Raw genomic sequence first — 25,385 nt, 5'->3', positions numbered from 1 at the left:
CATTTATCTTCTGCTTGCTTGATTGTATTTTTTCTCATTAGACGTTTTAAGTGTTGTTTACCCTAAGGGCTTGTGGGGACAGCTGGAGAATTGCAAAACTAACAGTGTTAGAGACTAATGAAATAAAACTTGATTTCTTGAGAAAGGAGGTAAATTTTATTATCTGAATAATACATTTTTGCCCTGATTTTTGTCTGATTTATACTGGTTTTACCTTTTTGATTTCAGTATGTGGAATAGGTCCCCAGTTTTATGTGGCTTTTAGCCACGCTACCTGAAAATGAAGGCCAAAGATTCAGCAGCACTGCCTCATCCTCAGGATGGAAGGTTTCCCTGACAAGGTTCATGAGCAAACAAGATCTCTCCAGCAAAAACAAGAGAGGCTTTATTGGTCCTGTTTATGTCTGAGGTAAAAAGAAGTAAGGCATGTCCCCCTCTATTTTGAGGTGCCTTCTTGATTTTTGTTTCTTTATTTAATTCAGGAAGTCATTTGGGGTTTTTAGTAGCTCATAAACAGACAGAGGCTACAAATGTTACCCCCCCCCCCCCCCCCCCCCAGTTGGTGTATGGCCTTGACGGGGCTGAGGGCAGCGAAGAAACCTTCTGCAGTTGGGTCGGGTGACATTTCGAGGGAAGCAGCTGACACTGCGCTGCATGGTTCCACTCCTTCCCTGCCTCTGCTCCTCTTGCCTCAGCGTGCCGAGGGTGACTTCTTTCCCGTTCCCCCTGGGCATAGGAGACGTGCGGTGCCAGGCGCCCACCTCGCTGGCGGGCAGAAGGTTGCTTTGCAGGCAACATGGGAGGACCCAGCGGAGTCCGACATGCTGCTGGATCCATTGGAGGGTGTGTTTTTTCCAAGAGTTGGGAAGGTGTAAAGAGAAAGGTTACTTGAACTGAGAAATTATGACATTTCAGTATTTCTTTGTAGTTTGGGGAATGATTTTGTTATCGCTGATTAAAAACAAATGACGGCTAATTCTACATGAAGGCTAGACTGCCACTTTTGCCGGAGGTAGAAAGACTTGTGGCATCAGTCATCCATGTGATGCTAAGGTGAGGTGAAAAGAAGAAGGTTCAGGCTTGTGGCTACAACTTATGCTAGGCATAATCACTGGAGGCTTTTTACTTCCTGGGAAAGTCTTTAAGATGGCAGCAACTAGAAAAAGTGTTGGCAAACGTGCCATTATTAATCAAACCTATCCATCCCCTATATGCGAAAGTATGTTCAAAGGTGTGGAATGGCTTCCATATGAGGAGTGGCTGAGTAAGACGGGGATTGTTCAACTTGGAAAAGCGAGGACTAAGGGCACATATTGTAGACGTCTACAAAACTCCCATAAAAATCTAACAGCACTGAGGGATGTTCAGCAATTTTGGAGGGTTGGGCAGTGTGTCGGTGATACTTTGCCTCAGATTTGGCTTGTTTCATTCTGCTGACGTGTTCCTAGCCCTGTGCCTGAGATTTAGCTTGTTTGTCCTTTTGTTTTTACCATTTATTTTCACTGTTTTCTTTGTTTTTGCTCCAGTTTAATTCATTGTTCTTATCAGTTCTTTTTAATCCCATCCCCCTGCACAGAGTGATAAAAGCAGTTAGTGGTTTTGCACCTCTGGGGAAGTTTTATCTGAGTGAGGAAAAAGGAAATCCCCTGAAGTAATTTTACAAAGTTCCCAGACTGCTGCTCCAAACCCGTTTCTTGCCCAGCTAATTCAGGGTCACTTGAACTGGAACATGCCCAGCAACATTGCTTAAAACCACACCAGATGTGCTGTGCTGTTTTCTAGCTCTTTACTCTTTTCAGTCATCTGTGCTTTTTAAATCGCAAACCGCTCTGGCCCACACGGAGCCACCGGAGTTGTAATATGTGGTTTCAACCAGAGTTGTCTTTATCTCTTGGTTTGGGGATTTTTCTCTGTTGGATTTGTAGGCAAGGGTGTCCGAGTCCTGCTTCTGTGAAGCTTCGTCTTCTCTGGAGAAAAATGGGTGCCCTGTAAGGCTGCTCTGACTGGCAGGTTTGATGGTGCAGGAGGAAGATGTGTGCAGCCGTGCCCCCCCCCAGGCAGCAGCCAGTGTCACCACATCCCCTTTTCTTTCCTCCAGCCTGCAGTCCGTGGTGCCCAGTCCTTGGGACAACGTGAAAGAGGGGCTTTTAGGGAAGCCAAGGCAGCCTCGAGCTGTCCCTGCGTAATAATTTGTGTGCCGAGGTGGAAGAACTTCAGCGGGAGCTCTGCTGTAACTGGTGGGCTGACCTGCTGCACCTAGGAGGTGCTGGGAAGAGAGGTGGGGAAGGGGCAGGAGAAATCAAGGGTCAGAGCAGCATCACGGCGAGGGCTCTGTGGTGCCCTGGGGACCCTCACCAGTCCCCGGGCGCTACAGCGCCTTTGAAGCTGCTCGGACTTGCGCTGGGAACTGATGTAGTCCCAGTCATGGGGACCGGTGATGAGAACCGGTGATTAAGAAACCCCCATCTGGTCCCCATCTATTTCCTTTAATGAATAGTTTTCAGCCAGAGTTGTAGATGAAGCCTCTTGGGTTTAAGAGGTACTTTCAGCTGCGTTGAGAGTGTTTGAAACACCATTTTAGAACTCAGGAATTTCAGTTGAAATGAGATTTTTGCATACGTGTCTTTCTCTCCCTCTCTTTTTTTCCTTTTTTAATGGCTTAGAAAGTTCCTAATAATACCTTACTCACCAGGGTCAAATGTTGTTTATTTTGCATACGGCACTAATTTTTTTTTTAAACATTTTCTATGACGTTATGAGTAAATGAGCAGGATTTGTCACTACATCAGAAAAAATCACTGATTCTGTCTCTAAATTTAGATTAAAAGCTGTAACTGATCTTCATAATAATGGCTAAATTTTTTGTGTGTATAGTCTCATGTTTACTTCCCAATTTTCTGTGTGTTTTCAATATTCTTTGTTCATGAAGTCTGCAAAACACAAACAGCACATAACTCTATTATCGTGCCATAATTCCATGTAGGTTATTTAATTATGCAAACAACAGCTTCAGTTACTTCCAGTGTCGTTGATTTGTTTCCCTCGTTCTATCTTTGCGTCATCCATGCATCTTTGCGCACCTGTAGGTTGCATTTCTACCAAATGTGTTCGTGTATTGTCACGGTATGGGATTAAAGTTTGGAAGGAGGGATTCCAGGTCCCTGCTGCTGTTAGCTGTGCTAGAGGTGGCTGGCCTGGTGTTTGCAGTGGGAAGCTGTGCTTCTTGCCAGGTTCCACCAACTCACACCGCTCCCGGCCACTGGCATTTCCCCGTGCGGCGTGTTGCGGGATCAGTCGCAAACGGCGAGGGCTGCTGCCTTCCTAAAGCGCTCGAGTATGATCAGCCGGCTGGTTTTACGCCATATTCTGGGCAAGCATCCTGATTCACCCAAATGCAGGCTTTCCTGGGGAGGGATCCATAGTTTGAAGGGAAGAGGGTTTAAAGCAGGGGTACAGTGACAAACTCGTCACGCCTGTCCCCACGCAGGGAGCGGACAACGACAGCATCTACCGGCTCTTGCTGAATTGCCCTGCTAGCAGAGGGAAAGGTGCTTTGGGCAGGCAGGGCTGTGCTGAACCCTGCCCCTGTTTCCAAGGAAGGCTTGAACAACTCCAGCCGTTCTGCTTATTCATCCTGCCTGTTGGGAAGAGTATCGGTGCTGCTTTCCTGTTGGGGATAAGGCTGGGGTTCAGATGCTCTGCCCTTATCCTTCAAGGATCTTTATCAAGTTGTTCAACACACTTGCTCTAGTTTCCCCACCTGTAAATGAAAATGTATTTATACCTGTCCTAAGAGCGCCAGGCACAGTAACTAGCATGCATTTGCATTGTACTCTACCCTGACTCTGTAAGATGCTATTTAAGACACATTTTCTTTTGGCACAATTCCACTGAAGATAGCAAAGCAGCTTCTGCTTTAGACAGTGGGTGTGTTTTGTCACAACTCTGAAAAGGTTGTGTTTTACTAATGAATTAACCCCGTAGCATATTTTGCTATGAGTTGGAGCGTATCCTAGCTGTAAGGCCTGCATGAAGGAGTCTGGCCACCTTGTACACGAAAAAAATCATAAAGCATCGCAGTGGAAATTCCAGAACAGAGAACTTATAACCAGTGGCATATGCCATTAACAGTGTATATTGTTTAGAAACCAAGGGAGATTTCTAGAGAGGTCTTCAGTAAAAATGATTAGCAGTTATAATGAAGTACTATCTTGGTTAAGATAACAGTCTCCAAAATTTGTGCCTTGGGTTGGGTTGGTGTCTGAGAAAACCTCTCGGAGAACCAACTGTTTTCTGTAATTAAGTATGAATAAACAACACCACGTTGGTTCATTAGCATTGGTTAGTTCAGCAGACCGATGAGCTGACACTGTGGGAGCCAAGCCCAGGAAAAATGCAGCTATGGTGCTGAATTTGATTTTGTGAGTTTTGTAGCCTTTTACTTCTTTTTCCTTTGCTGCAGTTTCTGCATAAAATCAGAGGAAGTCAATATATTCTGAGCTCTTACAGCCTTGGCAAAATCAGCATTGATTACAAAAACATGAACAGAAATTTCTTTGTCCCTAAACAGTAATAAACAGTGGCTGAGACTGCTTTTCATGGGAAAGATCACAGCCAGAAGCATCTTGCCTCTCCTGGTTTTAGTATCGCAAGAAATGAACCGAGAACAGCTCTGCTGGAGGTTATTGTTGTTCACTTCGGGGACCGAATAGAAAACTTTTGTATCCGTTACTTAAGTACTGTAGCTGGTCATTAACATCAGTAGGTCTTTTTTCTTTACAGGTCACTTAATTATCCTACTAGATATTTGTGCTTCTGCAGTGAAAAGTGTTTTGTGACAATAAGGTTGTCTAAGAAAAGAAAAAAAGTAGTTTGCGTAAAAGAGTTTCCTTCTTTTACAAATGGGAAAAGTGCTGTAGGGAAAAGGTGTCGCTCCTCTCTCCATGGTTGCTGCATTTGCCTTTTAAGGAAACCTGATTTACAGCTAAATGTTTTGGAAGATGGGCAAAGGACCAAGGCGAGTGCTAACGGTGCCAAGGAGAAGCGGGAAATGAGGGAGAGGATAAGTTGAAGGAAATATCTCTCTGCTTTTAAACAGAGAAGGAAAACAAATTGGAAACGTGGGCAGGGGATGTTGAAAGCACCTACGTCATTGCAAAGCAAGGGGCCTAGAGTAAAAAAGAAAAAAGATGTTATGGTGAAAACTCGTGTTCTGATAACTTCAGTAGCTTGATATCCATAAAAACAGGGCTACGTGCTGCTGTACTGTCTTTTGCTTCTGGCCTTCCCCTGTGGTTTTTTTCCCCCCTCTCAGGCTGGGCACCCTAGAAGGGGGTTAGTTCTGCCCAACTGGAATGTCTCAGTTTTAGCAGCGGGGACGAAGAATGTTCATGCTGCTGCTTTCCTTTCCCAGCTGGCAGCTCTCCTCCTCCACCCAGGAGGGTGCGAGGGCAGAGTGGGGCTGCTGCGTGGGGGGCACCTTGGGGCAGGCACTGCCTGCGAGCCCCACAAGCGGGTAGGCAAAGACTTCTGCATCCCGCTCCGCAGCCTTCCCTCGCCTTACCGTAGGGTGAGATCCTGCCCCAAACCTCACCGATCCCTTGCCCTTGGTGACGGCGATACCTTTCTGGGCTGGGCACGGAGAGACGAGGTGGACGGCCCCCCTGCAGCACCCGGGTGTGATGTTTAGCACAGGGGGTGATGCAGGCTGTCTCTCCAGGCCAGCACTTGCATCTCCCGTCTTGCTGCTGCTTTCCTCTGCTTTTTGCCTGCGTTCGTAACCCTGCGGCGGCAGCTGGACACTTGATGCTCATGTGTGTGGTACCCTCCTGCCTCCACATCAGAAACACACCTTTCTGCCTCAGGTCAAGCCCTAACTGGGGGTGTGAGAAGCAAGAAGCACCAGCTCCCTCAGCCCCAGTCCTTTCTTGTTCATCACCAGTCGCAGAAACAGGTACGGTTTCCCCACACCAGCTCAGAGAGGGACTTTTTGGCATAATCAGACCTCTGACTTTGGCCCTGTTTCTTCGCTGTCACGACTTGACTTAATCTTTCTTCTCTCCAGGGCAGATACAGCTTTCGGTTCCTAGTTAAGGTAAAAGCAAGTCTATGGTTTGAGACCAAAGATCCATCTGTCCTAGCATCGTGTCTCTCGTAATGGTGAACAGCAGCTGCTTGAGGAAGAGTACAAGTGCAGGGTGAATGTTCAGTCCTGCCTCCCCAGAATCGTCTTCCCAGCTTCCAGCAGTTTGTGGTCCCTGGGTCTCTTTTGTACTTGGTGGCTTTCTGATGTTTTGACAAAGATCCTGTCTTTTAACCCCTTGTTTTCTCATGGGAGGTCCTTGGTATTTTATTCAGAGCTGCCTTTTTTGCTTACAAGTCTTTGGTTAGGAACCTCGCTGAATAACTTTGGACGACCAGATCTGTAGTTGCCCGTATCTGTTATGAAACCTCATTAGAAATTGGTGTCCTTTCTAGTCCTCTGGCATCGCAGCAGTTTATGCAAGAGATTATAGATGACAGTTTGTAGTCATTTCACCTATGATATATGATGTATTGACTATGAATTACTGTTACTTACTATATATTGCTTTTCTCTTTGCCAGTTCTTTCTATAGTCTTATTTACTGATACTTAAATTTGAGACCAATGCCATGAATGCCCCATAAAGGAGAGTTCCTGCAGGGAACAGTCCTTTCACCCAGTTTGATTTCCTACCGGTAATGCTTCCCAGTTGGCCTACGTAAGCGTTTAGGATGTTGTTTAAACAATATTATGCTGCTGCTTCTCTGAAGTGGCTGAAGCTCATCAGCTTTTCTAAAATACTGTATTGGTTTCCAAAAGTAATTTGTGAGTTCACCAAAATGTAATTTAAGCCTATGTTTATTTTTAAAGGAGAAAAATAGGTAACAGCTGATAGTCTGGTCAATTTATAATTGCACCATACAGAACAGAAGAACTGAGGTTGAACTCTCATTGGATGGTCTTAAAGTCTTGGAACCCTTGTTGCAACTGTGAAAATATTAGAACAATTTCCGTGGCATTAAAATCCAATTGCAATGCCATCCGATTAACCTATATACCATTTCCCATGTAATTTCATTGTAAAGAAACCAAACACGACTATAGAGCAGATAGTATTTGCAAAGAGAACAAGGTCTGTAGCACAAGGTAGTATCTTCTCATAGCCCAACAGACCATTCTTGGTTATAGCTTAGACAATCACAACTACAGCACCATCACCGTGGATTCCTTTTCATTTTCCTCAGTACTAATTTTTTAGCTGTGCTGCCGTTCTGGAGGAAAAAAAAACCCAATAGTATTCTTTAATGTCTGTGCTTTGCTCCAAATTTGCTTCAAAATGTTACACATCATCCAGACTGTACCGTAAAAATCCATTCACATGGACGCAGGCAGCAGCAGGAGCTACGGCAGGAAAGCGCTCACACGGTTGGCAGCACAGTAAGTCCTTGTGCAGGGCGAGCGCTGCTGAGCTCGCACGAAGCGCCACGGCCGAATTGGCTCACGCTGCGTGGGGCTGGCAGGACCCACAGACCACGGGCTGAGCCCGGGGAGGGTGCTCCAGAGCTGGGCACGGGCAGGCCGTCGAATCGTTTAGATCTGCGTTTTGGTTTGCTTTTTCCCTGATAGCTGCTAGTTACTGAAATTGATTCCTAAAAACGAAATTATTTCTTCAAGAAGTAAAGGAGGAGTTGCTTAGGTTTGTTGCACCCTCCTGCGAGGTTTCTATTCCTGGGCTCTGAGCAGGACTGAGCGCTGTCTTTTTCATCAGGGCAATTTCTGAACTCTGGAATAGTGTTGGAGTTTTCAGTTACAAAATCTGTAAAAGGAAATACTTTAGCACTTGATTTTGATGTACGTCGTAAGAGAAATCCTTATTTACATCTTTATAGGATATCTTGGAGAAGACTCTGTATGCCTCCCAAATCAGAATTCTATTCAAACAATTCAATTAGCTATTTCTCTGACTGACTTCTGGCAGTTGCCAAGCATGAAGAATTAAACAGTCTCTTCTATGATGTGTCAGAAACGTACCACTTCTTAGAGCCTCCATCAAAAATTGACAAAGCATTAAAGCAGCAGCCCGCCACTGCTCGGCCTGACTGCTAATGAGGAGAACAGAGGACCATTTTCAGTATCACCCCTGAAGGTCCCAGAGCAGTATCAAGAAATATCGCAGGTTTGTCAGCACAGCCTATGGCCAAGGTGGAGAATTTACATACGGCTGGCCGTAGAATCTGTTCATTTCTTTTACAAAAGCCACTGCTACAGAACTGAAGTCTTTCTTTTCCTCTATCACCAGTGAATAGATTGTTACACTTGAAAAAGTTTGCAATTTCAGATAAAAGCATCCCGGCTGAAATTTATTTCCATAGCCAAGTGGAGGAGGAGGGTTTGGAGAGGGTCTTCCAGGTCTTCTTCCAAAGCGCGCATCTCGCCGTTGACAGTACTCTCTGACTTCATCACTGCTTTGCAACTCCGTCGTCCGCCGCCACGTGTAGGTGTCGGAGGGTGGCTGGTGCCTGCTGCCGACTCGCTCTCTGTCTCCCCTTGCTCCGTGGTTCCTCCTGCTGTTAGCAGTTTGTTAGGAGATGTGACAAGGGTGAGGAAGAGCCCGGGATTTGCTGTATCGAGAACTATTCATTCCAGAGCAACTCTCTGTAAGTGAACAAAGTAACCACAGCTTGGTGCGGCTGACGTGCCATCGATGGATTAGCCACAGGGCTACGCGTTTGGCCCAGTGAGTGGGAAACAAGCTGAGCCTGTCCACAGCTCTCCAGCACGGCACCTCTGGAGCCGGCAATGCCCGGGCCTGTCCGACACCCACCGGTAACCGTGCCGATGGCCCTCCCGCATAATGCTGTGGGATGCAGAACCCTCAGAAGCAGAATTAGCTCATTTTCTCCACCCAAAAATATCTGACTAGGCGAATACACTTCAGCAAGTTAAAGAGACTTAAATCATCCCAAATGCCTGTAAGTTCTACCTTACTTTTTTCATTATTGGCTCACAAGGAGAGAGCACTGATATGTTAAATATTTCCTAAGCCAAAAAAGAAGAAAAAAATCCATTCACTGCAGCCTGAATACCTTTGATTTATGAATCTCTGATTCATCCTGACAGCTACTTAAAAATTCATGTCAAACTCTGCATTAATCTTGGCCAGAAAAAGAAAAGAAATGTTAGATAACAAGAGTGCCACAAAATGCAGTTACCATTGTGGGTGTGTTTAATGAAAGGCATCGTTAGCATTTGACTCACCAGAGAAGCATCAGTACCTATTACCAGATACTTTCTCTTTTTTGAAATCTGTTGAAGAATTGTGTCCTTGGGCATAGAAATGCGTCTCTAACATTGATGTCTCATTACATTATTTCCCTTCTTTAATTTGTATAGTTTTCATGTATGTCGGAGCTTCTTGTGTGTCATTAGATACTGAAACCAAGATATCCAGACGTTTTGTTGTATAAGGTAGGAAAGGGAAATAAATTACTTGCTTCTTTTTTTTTCTTCCCAATAGTGAGAATATTTGAGAATAAAAACTTAGCTTAATGACTTGATTGATCAAATAGCATTCTCTATAGTACCTCGGAGAAATTATCATAAACTCAATAAAATGTTTAAAAAGAAATTTCTGATTATTATTTGTTGCTGATTTGGTTATTTTTTTCCAAGAATGCTTCATTACAAATGGTAATGTTTCTCAAGAAAATAACCAGATAGCCTGAAATTTGAATATATTAAGGGTTTGAGTAAATAAAAGTAACTGCTTTCCTCTTGCAATAGCCGCGTCTTCTATTCTGCATTTCTAAATGCAGTTTTACTTAGCATATATCCATGGCACTTAGTATCTTGGGTTTATTAAAGTATCTTAAAAGGCCCTAGGCCCAAGGTGGCAGTAGACCATCCTGGCAGGGAGATGCAAGGAGGAGAGAGCAGAGAAGGGAGGCATGTGGCTGCACTCCTATTCAAAACCAGTTATGTTTCCACTGTGAATTGAAGCCAGAAAGCTGCCCTGTAGCTTAGTCAGAAAGGGCAGGTGATGAAAAACAGGAATGAGGTTAAATTTATGCAGGAGATCACAATTTTTTTCTCCTTCTTTTTCATTACTTTGCTATTAAAGAAAGATAAGACATTACTGTGGGGTGCTTGTTTTATTATTACAAAAATATTAATTTGATAGCTGAACAATTGAATGTGAGTCTTTCTTTGCAACATGTCATATCTAGCCAATGCCTGTTATTTACAGTTCTCCAGAAATATACTAAGCTATATTGAGTTGAATTACACATAACTAAATGTGTTGTTAAAGAAAGGTGAGATTCAAGATAACTAAACAGTTATTACCTGTATTTTCTACTGAAAATGTTTTTGTCTGTATCTCCCATTTTTATAGGCTTTCAGGTAACATCATTCATACAGTGTCCAAGATTGTACTGAAGATGATGTTAGAGGTCCGTACTGGACAAGTGAGTGGGTCAGAATGGTGGCTTTTGAGAGGAGTTGATGAAATTCATTTCAGTATTTCTGGCTGTGGGATTTTTCACTATGGGTTCTTTTCAGCAATGTGTGAGGTGGTTGCTTTGGTTTTGTTGCAGAGTGATTTAGAAATCTTTTTTTGTCTTTAAAGAAAAGGAAAAGAACAAAGGCAGGCATGTGCACAGCCAAGCACTGCTCCAGAAAATTTGTCTTACCGACTGCAGGAGAAATTACTGGCATGGCACCAGTGCCCTTCTCAGCCACTTTGAGACTTGGCAAATTCTCCCTGGGCTCTTGGGGTAATGTTTGCATTAGCCTTTCGTAATAAACGGGTATCAGAAGAGTTTGCTGCTGAAGGTGGTCTCTTACTAGCCAAATAAAGAGAAATAGCTGAAAATTATTAATGCTTTGTGGAAGATTATTGGAAGAAAGATTAAGTTTCCTATCACGGACATCTAAAATGCTTGACTCAGCCAAACTATTGATTTCCCCCTATTTGCTAACTGGCCTGTTCATAATCAAGTGAGTGTTATCATGGAAAGTCTCACGAGAGGAAGAATGGTGGTGTTTGCAGTTCTACTCCAAGACTTGAGAGAGGAGGGTTCACTTACCAGCTTTGCAGCAGATTTTGTGTGTGAGTAGCAACAGTCTGTCACAGCTATTTCAGTACCTCCAATTGATCCAGGCACCCAGCAGAATTTGATAAAGTTTCCACCACAGTTAGCATTTTCCATTGAATGCCACCCACCTGTCTGCTTTACTGTATCCAAAATCCTGCTAGACACCTGGTCTTTAGCATCTAAATACCTTTGAAAACCTGGTTTATACCTCCATGAGGTTTTTGGTGGAGAAATGTCTGAGCTGGACCATGAAGACCAAGGCACAGTGCTGCACCAGCGAAGCTCAGGTTGGATATCAGCTTGGAGGGGGATGCTGTTGGAAACGTGAATTGCCCTCCCACATCTCTGTTCATGGCCGAATGATCCCTTCCCACTTCCACGAATGTCTCAAGGCAGGCAGCACTTTATACTCCTGCCACAGTCAAAATACAGGTAGCCGTGGTGTTAACAACATGCTGGCTGATTTCCTGGGATTCCAGCTGAAATTCTGAAACCACACACCAGCATTGTCTCTCTGACTTCAGCCACCCCCAGTTTGTACCTTTTTTTCTAAATGCCGGTTCGTGTCATTTCATAGGATGTTGAGTCTAGCGTGTTTCTACGTTAAAAGACATCTGTTTGTCCTTAGCCACTTAGCGCAATTCAGGATTTGATTATTGCATAACATAGCTTAGGTGTAAAAATGGTCTACGTGCTTGTTTTGTGAAGCGGAAGAACAGAATATCCCTAGCATTAAACCATAAAGCAGTGATAGTTTATTTATAAACATATGGAGATATAGATATATAAATATATATATGGGTCAGCGGAGGGCCTGTTTCACAGGGTTGTGGCTTCAGAAAGGTTGACAGGGCTGTAGAAAGTCCCTGCCCCATCCCCTTAGTGGACAGCCCTTTGCCGCCTTGGCTGTGCTGACTCGCGTCCTTGCGGGGCCACGCTGTAGGCTGTGTCGGGGGCCGATGTGGCCTGCAGTAGCGGGGTTTTTTTTTTTGTGGAACAAAACAGTGCTCTTGACTCTAGACTTGCATCAGTTGGTGAGCCCAGCTCCCAGACATCTGCGTGGGCTCAGGCGGTGGGCAGCGGGTGAGCTGCGAACGTGTCAAGCCGCTCTTGTCCCTGCAGCCTTCTCCCGTTGCCAGCCCCGGGCGAGGGCAGCGATGCTTTGGTGCCTTTGGGCTACGAAACCACGTGGGGATCTGTGCATCGCAAGCGTTTCTGGTCTTGAACGCGGGGTTTGGAGAGGCTTCGCTGACAGACTCATGACCCGGCAAAACGGGCTATGATTAATGTATACGGAGTGCTGGACAGAAGGATGCTGGCTGCAGCGTGCCTCCCTTTCTGCAGTGCTTACAGCAATATCGTCTAGATAAGCCTCAGTAGTGCCGGAAATCTGTGTTTATGTCAAGCCATGAAACATTTTCCATATCTCACCGAGATTAGGTTATAGAAACAGTGTGTAACTGGTTCCAGTTGAAACCTTCACCAGATCTATCTGACTTACCTCTTGGTGAAAACCAGCAGGAGAAAGGGGAGCTTTTTTGTTACTGTTTTGCCCCTCCTCTTTCTGGGGGTGCCTTGCCACATCCTCCTGTCATTTTATTATGTGTTGTCATTTTATTACGTGGCAAGCACTTGTTTTACTTAAGGCTTCTTTTCCCTCTCTCCTGTCTGACAGGCCTAGAAGATGTTGTAGCAATAATGATTCCTGAACCCAAAGGAAAAGAGATAGTGAGTCTCCTGGAGAGGAACATTACTGTGATGATGTACATAACCATCGGGACACGCAACTTGCAGAAGTACGTCAGCCGGACCTCTGTGGTGTTCGTCTCCATCTCCTTCATTGTGCTGATGATCATCTCGCTGGCGTGGCTGGTCTTCTATTACATCCAGCGGTTCCGCTACGCAAATGCCAGAGACAGAAATCAGGTGAGCGGTGCTGGGATGGCTGTTTGTGTTACCAATAAATCACCATGGGATTCAGCTTAAAAGTAAAAGTTGAGGAAACTGTGAATGTGTGGTAAAAAAGACAAACCAAAACAAAAGACAAGGAAATGAAAATAATGGGGATATAAAAACACCTGTCTTCAGGCAAAGCCAAGACTTCTGTCAATATAGATGGAATCCAGGAAAAAAGAAATTAATAAATACAGTGTGTATATATATTACAGGGTTTTTCTCCCATGCAAAACACACAAGAAATAGACAGAAAGTTAATAATGTTTATTAGTGAAAAGATTGCCTTGGTACATATAGCCAAGCGACATAGAAATGTGTATAACTAACGACCCTTGAGATCAAAATGATGACTGAAATATAGTGAGGTATGTGAATGTCTGTGTGTGAAACAAGGGTTCACAATAAGTGAAGAAAGAAAAAAAGAACAGAAAGTGTTTTCATTTTAATACTTCTTTAGGAGGGACTTGGGCTTGAAAGGCAAACATGTCCCTGTTCGTTTGACAATGATCACTGAACATGTAAGTGCTGTAGTGATAGCCACCAATATCATTAAACCATTGCTTTTGGTTTTGGCATCTTGTTCAAACCCCCTGAAAGAGATCCTAAACCTATAGAGCTGGAGAGAAGTCAGCAGCAGTGGGAATAAGCCATAGGTCCTGAGGCCGCTGGGATTTATAAAGCACTGTGCGTCTTTATGGTAGTTCAGCAATGAATAATAATAGCAATGATAATAATAAATTTAATCTTTTCTTGTCTGGATGCAACTATCTCAGCATCAGCAGAACTGTGAAGCTGAGGCTTCTACATTTCATTTTAATGGTACAGTAGAAAACGTTATCAATGTATGAAATCTGAGGAGATAACCATTTTACTGCAGGGGAAAAAAAATGCACTGTAATTCAGAGATGTTTCTGGACCCTTAATAAATTACTGTCAGGGCAGGGAGAGGGTTGCCTTGCTTGCTCTGCAGAAAAAGTAAGACTGAGAGTGTTAATAATCATCTTGTAGAGAAAAGTACTGCCACACACTCCATAATGTATACTTAATGTATAGGGATCCCTCCCCCTCCCCCATTGAAATTCAGGCATCCTCTGAGATAGAGAGCAGCTGCTCTGTATTTACAGACAGAGAGAATATATTTTCCTTTTAAATATACAGTATGAAATTTTGGATAGCAAGAATGAGACTATCCCAGCTGGAATTTGAACATCACTGGCAGCAGATTCCCTGTGACGGCTGTGATAATTTTTAGATGCTTTGGCTGCAAAAGCACATGTGTGCCTAATTTATGTATGTGGGTACCATAAGTGTGCTTTCAATCAAGTAATTATACAGGCAGATTAGCAGTGTAAATAGACATACATAAACATGAAACCCAGCAAAATAAGAAGCTCATTCAGGTAATATGCTATAGTTTGGAACTGATAGGTTTATATGTTCAAGCAGATTTCCTTTTCAGTATTTTCTTTCCAAAGTTTGAACAAGACTAACTTGTGCACAAGCAGTTGTCCTGTGCAGAGGTTTTAATAACTTTGTTATTATACTAGTTCTATTCTTCAGGAGAATAAGAAAGTATGCCTCTTAAGCAATTATTTATTATTAATTTTTTGCCGAAGCTGTAATAATGATATGGGGCAAACTAGAATTTTTTCATGTACTTTCTTCATCCAGTTTTGCCTGACATCTCCTCTCATCTCTTTACTAGCATTTTTCATATGAAAAATGGTAGCGATATACAGACAAAGCTCAACCATTTGTGTTAATGAGTTGCTGTGGTTTGGATTTTTTTCTTTTAGTCCTGGCAATGGAATGTAATGATGTGGGTAGTTCAGAAGAGCCCATCTTGCTTTTGCCCTTTCCATGAGGGTTCCTCTCCATTTCCCCTGAAGTTCTGCTAGATTGTTTGGTTTTTTCTTTGACGCATTTTCTTGTAGCACAAGGATGGGACCACAAAGTTCTATGTTAATATCTTGGATATTCAGATATATACAAGAAAAATTGTTTGTGTTGCTTTGCTGGAGCAAGATTCTTTTGTCATCGCGCTCAAAAGCTTTTGGCATTATAACTTGCATTTGTCTGTTTGTATGACGGTATTGTGTTTACTTGGAAAGCCTTGCATGTGTTGTGAGCACCTTCATTGCTGGCCAACTTTAGGAAAGATGCTTCCTTCTATCTGTATTTGATGTACTCAGGCTAAAGTTTATCCAAATATTGACATGTTTGGATAAACAGAGCATCAGATGAAGGGGGAGCCAGCTGGCCTATTCAGAGAAAGTTGTGCTATCAGTTCCTACCCCGCAATGCGATAAAATCTAACTGTGCAAACTGGCTGCCCTGTTCTGAAAGTGTGAAAAACTGTGACTCTTCTGTTAGACTTCAGTTAAAATTAAAAAAAAAAATAAAATAAAATAAAAATAAAAATAAAAAGCTTAAATTCATTTTGACATCCGAATGATTTAAAACCCCACAGTTTTAAAACAAGGGCTTGTGCAGGCCTATGTTTTCTGTGTCAAATAAGAACCTATGCCTACCTCTTCGTTAACCTCTGTCACGCATGCCCTTCCTAGGTTTGGCTGATGCTGGAGTTGCTAGCAGGAGCAGTTCAGCCTCCTCTGGATTGGTAGTCTTGGCACTGTGCTGAGGGAATGGGACAATGTGGCTGACTGCAAAATAGGATTGGCAGAAAAAGCCATTGTCTCCAAGCAGGAGGGGTGTTGCACTGTTACATGAAAGCAAGATTTCTGAACGTTTTTCCTTGGTCGCTTCAAGTCTTCCTAAGTCATCTTCCATTTTGATTCTTCCAAGCTGACCCATTGCAACTATGTCTTCCTTTCATGAAAAACATGTCAAATCTCATAACCACTTTTGCCTCCTTGTCCTTTTTTATATGGTGACCCACCTTTCCAGGTCCATTTCCCTTCCTGCACACAGCATAAGTTGCTGATCAAGTAGTAAACCCGAAAGGAACTGATGTAATTATCCATCAAGAAAGCAACGAGCCCAGCTAGTGAGAGAGGCAGCTAGAAAGAGTGAAGAATCTCCTGGAATCATTTCCTGTGACTCCCCAGTGAGATGAAACCTGGACATACAGCATGTACATCTTCAGCCACCACTCTTCCTCACCATGTGTGCAAAATCCAGGTTCACGTGCCAGAAGGAAGACACAGCTCGCTCCAGTTAAGTGCCTGATTTTCATGAGTGGAGAATCAGGACTTCAAGGATTCTCGCTGAATGTCCTGGCCCATTAATCCCAACTTGGCTGGGAGTTGATGCAGCAGAGCACAAAACTGTCTTCTATTATGGGCTTGTGCACCTGCAGCCAGGGCGTCAGCTACAAATATGGTGATTTCAATTTTGATTTTAATACATTGAATTTTTAAGAGTATCTCTACCACAGACGACTGTGGAAGTAGGAAGTAGGTAGTAATATTCACATGAATGAAAATCCAAGGCCTCCTCTTTTTTTCCCACCTAACAAGATGTCCAGGAAGTAGGTGGTTGCTCTGATGATACACCCTTTTGATATGAAGATGATGAATTTGTGTAAGGAAAGCACAGGCAATCTGCTTTCTCAGCAGCTTGTTCCTGGAGCTCTCCAGAAGATGAGGGAGTTTCTCTGTGAAATACTGTGGGAATTGCTTGCATCAAGAGACATCAGGTTGCAGAGCTAATTGAAAGCAGTTTGGAATTACATGACAAGTTAAGTCCTGGAGATAATTCAGCAAAATGTCACTTGCTGTCTCAGCCCTGTAAGAGCCAGGACACAGGCTTAAAAAAAAACCAAAACAAACAAACAAAAAAAAAAACCAAAAAAACCAAAACAAAACAAAAAAAACCACAAAAAAACCAAACAAACCCAGCCCTGTCAGTGTGTCAGATTTCATATTTCACCAGTAATAGTAGAGTTCTCTTTTTGTCATCTGTGAGACATGAGATGGGAAGATGGCGAGGAGATGATGTTTAAGTGCCAGAACTGTTGACCGTATTTCTTCCATGTCATTTCTTCCCATTGCTTTCTTGTTAAGAAGTTTTCTGTAAAGTCATTTTGAAACCAGGTGGGCTCCCTGAGTTTTGCAGGATAGTGAAAGCCAAAGCAGGCAGTGATCACACTGGGGCTGAGGAGGGTCCCGTGCCTCCTGGGTTAATCTCCAGTGAAGGATCTACTTTAGTATGTGACTGGCAGCATGTGGAGGGTCAGGGAATTATCTGAGAAGGAAGACTGCTGGTTGTGGCTTTGAATGAGAGTTTTGGGCCATTGACTAGAGACATCAGTCTTTGAAGCAGACTTGGGAAGACGCTTCACGTGATGGAGTCTCCAAACTTTATCTGTGGTACAGGAGATGTGTCTGATACCCCGTCCTGATGGTGCGTTTCCTTCTGCGCAAGGCACAAGGTGATCTCCTCTCTGCAAAGGTGATAGTTTGGTAAGGCCATTAAGAGAGACGCACTTACTGTAATTTCTGCTCCACAGCACCACAGCATGTACAGTCATTCACTTCCTCAGGAACAGACAAGTGATGTTTTCCATGCTACTGTCCTTTCTTTTTAACTAGTATCACCCTCTCCACAAGACCACTGCATCTGATATGCTTAACTCCTTCCAGTCCGGTACTGAATGTTGCAGCCTTGCTAATGAGATTATGAGATTTATGGTTGTAAATCTCTAAGCCTCATCTTAAACCCTTAAACTATTGTAATGCCTCTTATCTTTTAGGGGAAGTAGTTGGTTAGTGATAGCACGCCTTTCGTTCAAATGGAAGGGTCCTTTGAAAGCATGACTTTACTCCAAGATATTCCTGTTCTTTCAAAAACTAAATTATTCTCATTTGTAAGTAAGTCATGAACTTGTCTATTTAAGATAGATAAGAGAAAGCAAACATAAAAACAAGCACATCAAAGATGTACATAAGTCTTTAATCTTGTCCTTTCCCCTTGAAGAACTTACAAAAAAGAACTGAAACATTTCATTAGTTTAAGTAATAATAATGATAAAAAGGAATCACAAGCAATTCCTGAAGCAGGACATAATGGCTCTTGTCTTGCTGAATGTTATCAGTCTGTCTTTGATTTACATTAAAGAAACAAATAGCTGGCAAGAAATGTTTCCAACTCTCATCTGATCCCTTTAGTTAAGGGAGACTGTGAGAAAAATGTACTACAGAAAAGATGTTGTATAACTACAAAATACTCCCTCACGTGTAGTAATTAGTTATGCTGGAAAGCTCATATGTAAATCTCATATGATAGCCAAGATCATTTTCACCTCTTTAGCCATCTCTGAAACTGCTCTCTGCTTTCAGTATTGCATGCATTTTGTCAGTCTTCATGTCTTTCCAATCCAATAAGCTTACTCTCTAAATTTAATTCAGTGATTTTAATTGGATCTGAAGAACAAAGTGGTAATTTATTAATCGTATCTGTATGGTGATTAGGTCTCAATTTACAAACTACATCCAGCTTCCTTCCATTTTTGGCTTTGTGCTCTCACCCCCTCCAGCTGGAAACCCTTCCCAACGACAGGCCCCTCTGAACTCTGGCACAGGCGGTGTTCCCAGCCCAAAAAGTTGAGTGTCTTCTGAGTCACCAACACTCCCAAGTCTCCCTCCTATGTAACAACACATGGCTGGAAGCATGGATGGGGAGGGGAGGTGAAGAGAAGAGTTTAAGTAGGTCATTTGTTGGTGACAAATTGGGATGCACTGTATCGTGAGCTGTTGTAACGCAGACAAGAAGACATCGGAGTAGGTGTTGGTGCAAGAAATGTACAAGAAAGGCATGAAAAAACTGGAGAGAGCCCGGAGGAGGCTCACCAGTATGGTCTGGGGACAGGAGCACACGATATCTGAGGGGAGATGGAGAGAGCTCGATGTGCTAAGCCAGGAGAGGAGCAGAGGAGGAGGAGGAAGGGTTCTGCTTGCAGCCTTCAGCTGCAGAACGGGTGGTTGGTGAGGAGGCAGTGTCAGACTCTTTGAGGGGGTGCACAGAGAAAGAACAAGGGTAATGGCCAAAAACTCCAACAAGGGAAATTCCATTTGTATGTTTGAAAAAAAAAAAAAAAAAAAGCCTGTGAGAGTGGCTAAGCACTGGAACAAATTATCCACAGAGGTTGTGAAATCTCCCATCCTGGAGCCATTCAAAACTTGACTGGACACAGCTCTGACTTTGAAGTTGACCCAGCCTTGAGCAGGGGGTGGGAGTACATGACCTCTCAAAGACCTTTGCAGCCTGTGAGTCTGTCTCCAGATCTCCCTGTTGGGTTAGCAGAAGTGAACAGCCAAGTCCTTGGAGCTCTGATACAGGCACAAGCTCAATAGCACAGGGTGCAGAGGTAGCTCTGCTGAGCAGTGATTGTATGAACGGCCCCATAATGTCCTCAGCCTCTTGCAAGAGGCAGGCATCTCCAACTTCAGCATTTGAGAACAGGGTGTTTTGCATCAGGCTGTTACTACATACTTTAATCCTGAGTGGCTGTGACCCTGCCAGCACAGTAACAGTGTTCGGGAAATATGGGAGAACAGTCAGAAACATCACGTGGTTAAGCAATTCCTTGTCTGCTGGAAACAAAGATAGAAAGGCAAAGAACAAGCAAATGGTTATGTATGGATAGGATCTTACTACAGGACTATGTAGTGCTTTACGTGTAAGAAACTGCAGATGCTTTCGCCTCATTTTTATACCTTGCATTGCTCCTATAAAGTAGGCAACTCTGTATTGCAGGAGAAGAGAACAGCAGATAAGATTATTCATGGGTTTTGTGGTTAACAAATTAGCAGCTCACTTTCAGCAGTTATATCTTGCTGAAGATTATGAACTAGTTCTGGAACAATGTAAGAATAATGACCTTCTGAATCTTAAGTCCAGTGTTCACTCTGCTTGTTAGCCCAGGCCTCATTTAATAATGTATTTTTTGCAGGTGTGATTAAAAAAAGAGAGGGAAGAAGTAGGATATGCAAATAGTGGACTTGTTACATACATTGCTACTCACTGGAATAGTAAAGGTGGGGTAGTATAGCGTCCTGATGGGCTCACGTGCAGTCTCCACTGGAACTCCATTAGACTAGCTTTGCCTCATCGGCTGTGGGTTACCAGCAAGCCCAGAATACTTGCTGTGCCCTTATTGTGAATGACAGTGTGACTGACCTCATCTGTTTATATTTATACAGCACTGTCCTGTTTCATGTACAGTCACTTCAGATTATTAAGAAGCCTAGGGAGAAAAGGTGATGATTTCTGCATGAAGAGATACTCTTTGCTTAAGAGCACATTTTTTATTACAGCGCCGGCTTGGAGATGCTGCAAAGAAAGCAATCAGCAAGCTACAAGTCAGAACAATCAGGAAAGGTGATAAGGTAATTTTTCAAATTTCTCATTACCCAATGAAACTCTGTGCTGAGGATTCCTTCAGACCACTGGCACAATGAGGCAGAACAGAAATGGCAATTGCTTATTTAGCTACTGTGTGTCCTTCAGGCTGGGGAGGAATACTGGTAAGCAATTTATAGATGAAATGGAGTAGAGAGAGAAGGTGGTGATTCTGTGAAGATGCAGAAAATCGTGGAAGTTAAAACATGCTAACTAAACCTGCATGCTTCCCAGGGCAAGTTTCCAACTGGAAATGTGTTGGAAAATCTGACTTGCTTGTCTTGAAATGCATTATTGGATTTGCACCAGGTATCAAGGACCGTTTTACTTTGTCACATAGGCTCTTGTATGAAGAGATTAACTGTCAAAATCAAAAAATGAAAATGACGAATGTTCTCTTTCCTGTAGGAAACTGAGCCAGACTTTGATAACTGTGCTGTTTGTATTGAAGGCTACAAGCCCAATGATGTTGTCAGAATTTTGCCTTGCAGGTAAGTTGAATGTTGAAGGTGCTTTTAGCACTAGCTGTCTCTCTAATTCAAGACAGGCTCTGTTCTCACAGTATCACACTGATGAGATTACCTGAGAGCTTGGGGAGGGAGGGGTGAATTTATCATTTTTATTTATTCAAAATCTGTTGGTAAAGATACCTGAAATGCGTCTTTGTTCAACTTGACGTGGAAGTAGTATTCACGGTGCTGAGAACCTGAGTTAGCATGATAGTCAGAAATTTTGTTTGACCTGGACCTATTACAAAGTCATCGTAGGATTTTTAAACTAAAGGTTTTGATTCCTCTGTTTTCCTTACTGGTTTTATATCAAGTGTTTGATTTCCCTAGAAACAGGAAGCTCAAGTGCTGTACATACAGAGCAGAGATTATTTTTTAAAATAGAGTTTCTTTCTTCTGCTGCAGACATATTCACTGGCTTGAGAAACTGAAATATTTGTTTCTTTTCCTGCTATGTTGTTCCATAGTAGATATTTGAATGTTACAAGCTGTCCATTTTCTGTTCCTTCATGTGACTCGCTAAATCTGTTTACTGCCATCACTAAATGGCAAGCAAAAAGCAACAGATTAATCATAAATTTGACCTACTGTAAATCCCCCACAATGACAAATTGCTTGTGAACTCTTTTTTTTTCCTATGAACAGACACAAACACATCACTTAATGAAACAGAAATACGGGAAGATGAGAAATTACCAGAAAAGGTGGACCTTGGTTTGACATCAAGCCTGTTTTCATAGAAGCATAATGAAATCGGAAATTTTGCACGGTAGAGACAGGCAATTTTTGGAGGTAGTTATACAACAGCAAAAAATACGTCTAAGCTCTAGCTTTCATTTGTGTCTCGCCTCATAATTCAATGAGGCTCCAGTCAGACTTTGTCACCCATAGTGTTGAGTCAAGCAGAGTGAATAGGAAACACATAGTTAACAGGTGATGTTCAGCTCTTGGCTGACTTAAAAGGTCGCCTAGAAAATGACTCATGCTAAAAGGGTAGCAGCAGCAGAACTGTCTTGTAAAATACAGTTTGAGTCTCAGCAGTTTTGAATTATAAAAACTCAAAGATCTTTCTCAAGCAGCTATTTCACTGCTTTCTGGCTTTTCTGCTACATAAATTGTGAGGGCAATATTTTACACATTTGCATGGGTTTGGACTTCCAAACCAGGAAATGGTAGTCATGATTCTTTCTGCTGTTGTCAGTCTCCTCTCCTCATCAAAAAAAAAAAAAAAAAAAAAGTGGATTAATTTCTGTCTCTGTTAAGTGAGTAGGAGAGTGTTATATCTTGATAAAGACCTACAGACTGTAGGTTTCTTCCTCCAGCATCCTCAGTTAAACCTTGTGCAGTTTCTAGTATGGCAGCCTCATTAGACTGCTGTTTAATAAGAGGCTGGCATTTCACCAAGCCTTACAGAAACCAGCACCATATGACACCAGTGCTGGCTGACCTTAGTGTTTCTACTCAGGAGGTGCTCAAGATGCAGAACTTTTTACCTGTAAAGCCAAAAACTCCCCAAGAGCTGCACATGAAAGATGCTGCTTTGTACTGCAGGCAGTACTGGGAAAACCACTGCTAGCAGGCACACACTGTATAAAGCCCTGTATATCTTGAGATTTCATTTTAAGGCTGGTGGAGCCTGAATTTCCTAAGAAATTGGTACCAAAAATCCACCGGCCAATATTGCGGTGGACGAGCTCTGAAGTCATATAGATAACATGTTTACTAGTACTTGCACTGTTTCCCCAAATGTCCTCTCTTTTCTGCTGGCAGAGAGCCGGCTCTGGGATAGCCTGTTGTTAAGTATCCTGCTCTGGAAAGCTAGGAGAATTCCAGTGAACTTGTGCTTCTTCCTGCCTTGCCTCTTTAGCCAGCTCCCACAACTGACTGCATTAATGAACTTCACTCTACAGAGTGTATTAAATAAATAAGGACTGACACTTGATAAAAAAAAATTGTTGGCTTGCAGCTGGTTTTATGTTTAATGGTAGCAAGCATCACTGAAGTTATCTTTGAGGGCACTGCCACAACATCAAATGTAACCAAGTTCATTGTTCCCAGAGTGACACCTCTTGTCATAGCCCCAGTACCTTCTGCTTGTCCTCCATGTCTAACTTCAAAACGCCTTAGTCTTTTCTGCTCTGGCTTTGGAGAAGTTACTGGTGGTGCTGCTCCCCGTGTGTGCCTTTTAGTAAACTTTTACTGACTTTACGAAACTTCTACAGAGAGGCAAGATAATTCTTTCAACCTTGTCTGTACTGAGTTCTTCATAAGGTCTTTTTTTGGTTGTTTCATCTCTGTCACCGATAAGCACACTTTCTGACCCCATTCCAGCTCGTTCCCTTCCCCTGAACCTTCACTCCATGAACAGCTGTGATTTCAGAGACTGCTTCATTCTTCCTTTCTCTTTTTATTAGCTTCCTGCAAAAATTATTTCATCACACACATTCTTCCCTTTGATTCCTTCCTCTCACTTACCCTCATCATCATCTTCTTTTGTCCTTCCTTCTTCCTCAAAAATAAACAAATAATACCGTACGTGCACCCCCAAAGGCCCAGACCTTCTCAGTGGATACTACAGTGCTGCTCAGTCTCTCACCAAACCCCTTCTCAGTCCTCTGCTTCAGCCCTATGTCTTAATCCAGGCAACTGATGCTCTTACTCAAGATCCCTAGGGATGTACCTCTCTTTCTGCTCTTGCCTCCTTTTCTCTTAGCTCACGTTTTTCTTCTGAGAAAAATTACATGACTGATAGGTTTGTTTGCATGCAGTTTGGAAAATTGGGACTAGGAGTAGAAGGTGGGAGGAGAACAGTTTCCCTTAACCTGGAAAAAAAGCTTCTCAAAATTGTTGGCAAGCTGAAAGCTTTACAATAGTTTTACAACAATCAAATTATTATTATAATTTCGGGCTGAGCCTGAAATGAAATTTTTTTTCTTGTATGATTAAAATTGCAGCTTTAAAGAAAATTTAAATACATTTCAAACAAAAGTAATCTCCAGTTAAAAAATATAAAGTGCTATTTAGATTAATTAAACGCTCTGGGATTCTCTTTCTTTCTTTGTGCTCCGTGAGCTTTACGGAGCCGCATGCAGTCACAGAAGAGTGCAGGAAGGATCCCAGGAGGCCACCACCTCTGGAACGGCACAGGGGCACTGTGCACATGTCGTTCTTGGGAGTTTTTTCCAACACACTCCGCAGTCTCCTGGGATGAAGACTCTGCAAATTCCCCTGCTGATTTATTGCAGTGCTTTGCTACCCTGGCTGTGGTGAAGCTTTTCCTATTGTGTAACCTGGATCTCACTTGCTGCAGTTTAAACACATCCGAAATGTGACCGAAATTTGGTGTCTCTTATCCCTAGGAGAGGTGAAGAACAGCTGTTCCCTTTCAGCTTTGTTTTGTATTAGGATTGTTACAACATCCCCTCTCCTCTCCTCTCGCCTTCCTCTCTCAACTAATCAATTACAGTTCTTTTGAGAAACTTTTCAACCCATGCAAATCAATATAGTTTTGCAATGCATGTGGTTGCACACAACAGAAAAAAAAAAAACCCCACATCTTTTTTTTTCTGGCTCTGACTTTGTCAAAGCCATGTTCCGAGCCTGTGCTTGAAACATCTCTCTTACTTGTGTCCCTGTATGGGTCATTACTTCTGAACTCAACCATGATGCCTCTACCCTCTTCTTCCTTTTAAAACTTGCATCAGTCATAACCACGGAGGGAGGAGGATTTTTGTTGCAGCTGGTCTTTTTACATCTTTGTCTTACCACATGACAGTGAAATATTGCAGTTGCTCTCTCATCTCACTTTGTGCTGACCCTTATTTTGCCTGAATTTGGATGATAAACTTATCAGGACAGCAAACAATTCACAATTTCTTGAAAGCCATAGGCATGTACATGGTGCTGTAGCTAATAACCAATAAAACAAACTTTCAAATCCAAATCTGCAAAGCCTGCCACCTCACTTCTCTGCACAAATATTTACATGTTCAAAAATAGATACTATGAGTGCTCTAATTATATAATGTGGTGTAAAAATGTAAAGATGCAAATCTTTATCTGATTTTCAATAACATTCCATTTTTCTGTAGGTTTCTGTCAAATAATCAAGTTCCTTCTGTTGTACATATTAAATCTGAAATTAATAGAGCCATAATACGCAGTGCTAATTTAGGATTGAGAAGTGCAAAGTGACATGATCTGTCATGTATTTAAATTACTCGGCATTGGTAGGATTTCTTTTAGAATATTGCTCTTTGAAGCAAACTTCAGGAACACTAAACTTCAGTTTTTAAAATCTTTAAGGCATGAAAGTTCCAAGCTTTTGGTGATTAACGAACATTATGAAATGCTGTAATATGAACCACAGCTTGACTGAGGCTTGCAAAGTTTGAACTTGAAAACAAAAGGAGACTTTCTGGTCTATGGTAAAATGGCT

The 25,385-nt window shown here is 42.6% G+C and overlaps 1 protein-coding gene across 1 annotated transcript in view; it reads left to right on the top strand.

Annotated features, from left to right (window-relative positions):
• The window catches only part of RNF150 (ring finger protein 150), a 120,685-nt gene that overhangs the window by 58,161 nt on the left and 37,139 nt on the right, over positions 1-25,385 (top strand). Inside the window, exons 2-4 of the mRNA XM_049814693.1 lie at positions 12,796-13,046; positions 20,354-20,425; positions 20,847-20,929. Of these exons, the coding sequence (XP_049670650.1) occupies positions 12,796-13,046; positions 20,354-20,425; positions 20,847-20,929 (406 nt within the window). The remainder of the gene's footprint in view (positions 1-12,795; positions 13,047-20,353; positions 20,426-20,846; positions 20,930-25,385) is intronic.

Source organism: Accipiter gentilis, chromosome 12 (genome assembly GCF_929443795.1).
Source record: "Accipiter gentilis chromosome 12, bAccGen1.1, whole genome shotgun sequence".
NCBI classification, from domain to species: Eukaryota; Metazoa; Chordata; class Aves; order Accipitriformes; family Accipitridae; genus Astur; species Astur gentilis.
Note: the sequence above shows the minus strand (reverse complement) of the source record. Positions and strands in the feature narration are given on the sequence as shown.